At 48.9% G+C, this 6,231-nt stretch overlaps 1 protein-coding gene across 1 annotated transcript; it reads right to left on the reverse strand.

Annotated features, from left to right (window-relative positions):
• Positions 1-3,520: 3,520 nt before the first annotated feature.
• Positions 3,521-5,835, reverse strand: lratd1 (LRAT domain containing 1). The gene is made up of 2 exons (XM_056428491.1): positions 5,668-5,835; positions 3,521-5,178 (listed from the first exon to the last, which is right to left on the reverse strand). The coding sequence occupies exon 2, from the start codon at positions 5,139-5,141 to the stop codon at positions 4,353-4,355; it is 789 nt and encodes a 262-aa protein (XP_056284466.1). The 5' UTR covers positions 5,142-5,178; positions 5,668-5,835; the 3' UTR covers positions 3,521-4,352.
• Between the last annotated feature and the right edge of the window lie 396 nt (positions 5,836-6,231).

Genomic DNA, 6,231 nt, shown 5'->3' on the forward strand with positions numbered 1-6,231 from the left:
AGACCGTCATAAGCTGCAGGAGGCTGAATCTTACCTGACGATGGTCGACTGACTGAAATGTTGTAACTACGACATCTATACAACAATAAGTAAGTAAAGTGGTTTTGTTTACTGACATTTACAGTGTTTGGTAGCCCACTCTGCGCTGGTGAACTAATGCATTCCTCTCAATGTCAACAAAGCCCTCGAAAAGACCGACACACACCAAGTGTTTGGGTCTGCTCCTCGAGGCCTCCCAGCATCCCCCTCTGTTGCGCACCGGTAAAAACAGCTTGCAAATATAAACTTTAATTCAAAAAGTCGGCTAAATAGTTCCCTAAAAGAGCTGGGCACTGTGTTTTTTTAGCTAACGTTACTCACACAGGAATCAATAGCGCATTTGTCGAGGACTAATTGCAGCTGCGGGTTTTGGTGCTCCGGTGAGTATTTACAGCACTTAGACGATGTTGGTGGTATCGAGTCGAAATAAAACTACAGCGCTCACGTTCATCATGATAATGTAGCATGTCAAGCCAGGGGCTCAATTATGAGTTTGTACTATGTTATAACGAAGGTGCGTTGCAATACCCAGGCAACACTAGGAATGAGGAGGAATTCAGCATTGGGGTCTTTTCATGTTTTTTGGGGGGAAATATGTAATATCTCCTGACTTGTCCTTTAAGACTTTATCGTTTGATAACATCCAGATGATGGACTTGTCTGCTACGTTATGTGTGTGTTCATACCAACCTATTACAGGACGAGTCAGTCTTGCACAAAGACGGTGCTTTGTAATGTCCGTGTGTCATGGGATTCAAATTACAAATGTGTTGCAGTGTTTTTTGAATTCCAGAATAAAGGTCTCGGTTCAAACATGGAAATATTGCTTGTGATGTATACGCACACATTTTCCCAACAGATGTTGAGAGGAAACCACTGTTAGCGACGATTTAACAGCGTGTTACCCATTTGCCACTGCCTCATTTACATCTCCAGCTGCGCAGTTGTCGTCGTTGTTGAATAAAGCGACCGTTGCGAAGAGCGACAGAATCGGAAGAGAAGACATTGAAAGCCCACTGGGAGTCCAGGCCGGTGTCTGGATGAGAGGGGGGCCCTCTTAGAGGATATCCTCCCCACGCCGTCTCCTCCGAGACCGCTCATCTAGCGAGCAGCAGGTCAGCGGGGAGCGGGGGTTTTGTCCAGATGCAAAAACACACTGAAGACAAACGAGAGTGCATCGAATACATCCACAGCGCCGCAGAGGACCAGGAGCTGGCCCCCGATGGGGTGGTGTGCACGGGGGGAGGGGAGGGGGAGACACGTGGCTGCCATGCTTTAGTCTGACATGAGTAGTTGTTCAGGGTCACAATTAGCTTTAAGCTATGGAGAGTTTGCACACACACACCAGTGGATGATACTAGCTGGAGTTGCCCTAGTAACAGCGTTTACTCTCACACCGTCGCTGATGGATGCAAAGATGCAGACCTTCATGAATATACATGCACACAGCATATTATACACACTTTTTATGTGATATGACACAGCTTTGGTCTCACACTTTCACACACACATGCAAGCACTCACACACACACACACACACACATAGTCGCCAACGGTAAATAGAGCTTAAACTGATACACCCACACATAAACTGGACAATGACATGTCAAATGGCAGAATCTTCTCCTCAAGTTAACAATGTGGTGTGGATTATCTGCCTAGGAGCACACACACACTTGCACACGCACACACACCGAGGCCTATTAGTCACAGACCACAAACACACATACTAACTCTAACACCGGCTGCCCCAGTACCCTGGATTTTATACTCACAGGGGGATGTCTGACGCACTCACACACGCATGCACACTGGCACAAACACACACACACACACACTATCACCCACCTGGGGCAACCTCAGCTTTATATAGAGCCTTTTTAGAAATGTACAGAACAGACGGAATAATCATCAGAGGGTAAAGCAGATGAAAACAAGGAGATTAAACAATGATCAATTTACGCTTGTGTAACTCCAACCCGAATAGATATGTTAGCAAGAACGACATGTTTCATTTCTCACTTAAGTGCCGATTAAAAATCTGAAACACCTGTGTTCATACTTCGGCAAACAAGATTTATGTTTTTGCCAATTTCTCAAGTTCAAAGTGGGTATATCGAATCAGAATGTCGTGGTTTCGTTGTGCTCGCGGTTAAAAGGAATGGAAATGGGAAATGCAGATATTTGGCCATGGGAGAAACAATGAGAAAAACATGTGAGGAAATAAAGCAATACACAGCAAGACTGGAGAAATACCAGCTAACAGCAGAATTAGAGGAGAAGGGAGCTAACAAGAGAAGAAGTGTGTCGATATAATCACAGCAAAGCTGATGGAATTAACTTTTTGGGTCAATAGCTTGAGAATATCTTCTCAAGGCACATTTACAGGATTCACAGGCTTATTAGTGTGCATTTTGACATGAAACATGTCTGAGATTGCAACATCTGTTGCCTGAAGAAGATCCGGGTCTAATTGAAGTGTGCAACAAATCATCACCTCCAGCAAACACAATCAGACCCTCACCGAGACAAAGACACACACTGCATGCATGCTGGCTTCACACTCCCTCTCTCCCACACCTACACACACTCTTTGTCTGACATTCCAGGCTGCAGCCCGGTTATTTATGACCACGTTGTGACTCAAATCATGAGAATCCCACAGGCGAAGATGCAGGATTGAAATCGTTCTTTAGCTGCAGCATTATGTATCCACCGTGAAAACCACTGACGCTGGTGTGTATATTCAAGGACCAATCGCAGGTGTTAGCACAGGCTGCCAGGCAGAACAAAGACTCACGTTATACAGCAGAACCTTGAATCCACTCTCTGGTCCGTTCAAGACTCAATTAGGCAAGAGCAAGGGGACATGGGAAGTTAGACGGAGGTGATTAATCCCACCTTCGCTGATACTAGCAGATCACAGGAGGGAGGCAGTGAAGGCACCGTCTGACTGTCAGAGCAGGAGTCAAAACATCAATCCAGAGATAACGCCACCGCAGACACAGGTGCCAAAGCAACACAATGTGTCCCCCCCTCGATGAGCATTTGTTTCCAGGACCTCTTGTCCACAATGCAGTGGGGAAATATGATGTCAGAACATGTGTAGTTTAGTAATGCATTTGAAAGAAAGGAATATGATCTGAAAATCAATATGCCTGTAAATGTATAAAAGCCAGCTGGGAAGAAAAAACAACAACACCATGAAAGATAAAGCCTGTGGCCGAGTCCTGTATGTTCGATATGTGGTAGCTCCCGGATCCTTTATGGATTTTTTCATGAAGCCGTTATGCGTTTGATGCAGATGACCATTTTAATGCCTCCAAATAATGTGGAGATATATGAAGCCCATTTGGCTTGAGGCATGGTCAGGAGGCACTAGAGTATAAATAATGCATATACATCCCTCGTGTGTGCATGTGTGTGTGAGTGAGAGTGTGTCAGTAAGTATATGTGATCAAACACCTGCCAGACCAAGTGCTCATTTTCAGATTTCAATCTCCATTTATTTGAAACAACAAAAGAGATCATTTTCCACTCAACTTAAATACAAAAATAAGGGACTCAAATTGAAATCAATATATGAATACAATTTACACTTACATCCAGTGCTGTGGAGCAGGATGGCAGCATTGTGAGAACGACAATACTCTTGTTATGGCAAAAGGGGAGCTTGAACAAGCCCAACTGCTTTGTTTAGGCAACTGCGCAGCCATCTGGCGCAGTCAGAGGTCTCTGATTGAGTGGATCTGTGTTATGGCCAGTCGCGGTCTTAAAGCTAACAGTAAAAAAATAGAAGGGAGACTTTTAGAGAGCCATCCCATATCCTATCTTTCATCTCCCTCTCCCACCCCTCCATCTCTCACCGTCTGGTCTGCCGCAGCACGCGCCCCACGCCGAGAGGGGGGCCAATTCCATTATCCCGAGAAATTAAACAGAAAACCAAACCGAGCCGTGTGCGCCGTGTCGGGTCTGTAAAGGGGATTCGGGGAAATGAGTTTCTCAGAAATCGTGTGTCCCCACTCACGCACGAATTCTTATCTGAAGGGGCGTTGTCTGTTTACATGGCCGCTGTCTCTCAGTGTTTTCAACACTGTGCAATTGGATGGAAATTCCACTGAGCACCTTCGGTCCAGACGCCACCGTGGCCCCACAGACAGGTCCTTTTACATGTGCCTGCGTGTGTGTGCGTGTGTGTGCGTGTGTGTGCCAGGACGTTTGCTTGTGCGCAAAAACTGTGCGTCCGTGCGCAGCGGGGAGGGGGAGGATGGGGAGTTGGAGAGAGGGGGGGGGTGATCAAATGTAATCCCTGATCACTCCTTGCCCCCGTTAACCAAAGACAGCTCTTTGAGAATTCCACTGGCGTCCACGCGCCTCCTCTCCCGGATCATGTCTTCCAAGCTGCGGAAGACCAGCGTGTGCACGCCGCTGCCGGACAGATGCACTTTGAGGAAATACTGCTGCTCCGCGCAGTGCACCTCTCCCCCGGCCTTGAACTCCCGTTTCCCAAAGCGGCACCAAGCGGCGAAACTTTCCGTGTTGGTCCAGCATATCTCCTCGCTGCTCAGGCCCAGGTGTCCCACCGCGTTCTGCATCACGAGGTCAGGAGGAAGCGGTCGGTACCGGTACCGATTGTTGACTATCCTCCCGTGGCGCCCGTTGCTGATCTCAAGCAGTCTGTCCTTGCGGATCTCGCCCTTGTGCAGATGGATGACCCGGTCGTCCTGCTCGTAGATGGCCCAGTGGGGGGCTTGCGCGGTGGCCACCAGCTCCAGCAGGTCCCCCGGTTTGCACATAGTCAGCAAAGTTTTGGCCGAGTACACATTCAAGTCCTCGTTCTCTCGCAGCTTGGAGAAGATGCATTCCTGGGAGCAGAAGGCTGAGTACTCCACCTCGCTGACCGAGAAGGGTCCCTCCTCGGCCGGACTGTGTTCCTTGGTGAAGCCGCAGTCGGACGGAGTGCGGTCGTCCACCTCCTCCTCTTCGTCAGAGAAGAAGTAGGCGACGCCAACCCGAAGCTCGTCCTTCTCCAGCCCGGACGGATCCCCCGTGGGCAGCTCGCTGTAGTTGAGGTGGGTGATCCGATCCAGTTGATTTCCCATCAATGACCTGGCAAGGCAGAGGCATGGACTGCTGTGTCTATGGGGGAGATTGGGAGAGAGGTGGAGAAAGTGACAGAGAGAGAGAGAGAGAGAGAGAGAGGCTGTCAAACGCGTAAAATAGAGCTTTCATAAAACAAGACACGAACGCATGGCTGTGTTTAAATCCCTCTGCTCAATAGATAAGAGAGTCGGCTGAGAACGCACTCAACACGTCTCAGCAGTCCCGTGCATTGAGGGAATAGAGCTTTCTCGTGTTATTGAGCCGAAAGAGAACACTAACGCAATCAATGATCCACTGCCCCCCTTGCTCCGCTCACACCCATTAGTCAATCATTAATTCCAGTGGAATGTAAATGAGTCCGCGGTTCCCATGTAGAAGATAGAAGGTGAGAGGGGAAAAAAAAAGGCAGAACGACATAGTGTGAGGTGTGTGGCTGCTAAAGAGTGAGAAGGGAGAACGCTCTGTGAGTCAAGGCAAACCCTGGGTCTTTACGCACGAGGAGAAGCTGGAGGAAAAAGAGGATACCTGTGCGCTCCCCGGGCAAATGGTTAAATATCCTTATGGTCCATTAATACAGAGGGCTGTTCGGTCCCCTGCTCTCCTTCCTTCTCGCTCTTCTTCTTCCCTCTTTCTTCAGACACACTTTTCTCTCACTCTTCGCACCTCGCACCGCGCACCGCGCGCTCCGGCAGTAGTGCCTGCTAGTACTTCACTTCTTTCAGCACCAGATCCATTTAAGTACAAAGGAGAGCTCCGCCTCAGCCGGCGCGCTCCGCCCTCTCCGACTTCTACTGGAGCCAAGTCACGGCCATTACCACCCGGCCAATAGGGAACACGTGGAGGTGTGTGCCTGTCAATCACAGCAGCCAATCGGGAGCGCGCGGGGCGGCTGGGCGGCGATAGGCGGCTGTGACCGTGGCATGGTTTTTGTTGTCAGAGAAGCTGTGGAATTCTCCACATGATCAGCGGAGTCCGTGCAGCCGAGTTTTCAAGGCAACAGTCAGTAGTGATAAAAGCCTGCGTACCTCAAGGCGGGCATATGAAAAAAGCTCGTGTTTGTATTGATCCCTGATGTGCTATACACATTCC

The sequence above is a fragment of the Pseudoliparis swirei genome, chromosome 12, assembly GCF_029220125.1.
Source record: "Pseudoliparis swirei isolate HS2019 ecotype Mariana Trench chromosome 12, NWPU_hadal_v1, whole genome shotgun sequence".
In the NCBI taxonomy this organism is placed as follows: domain Eukaryota; kingdom Metazoa; phylum Chordata; class Actinopteri; order Perciformes; family Liparidae; genus Pseudoliparis; species Pseudoliparis swirei.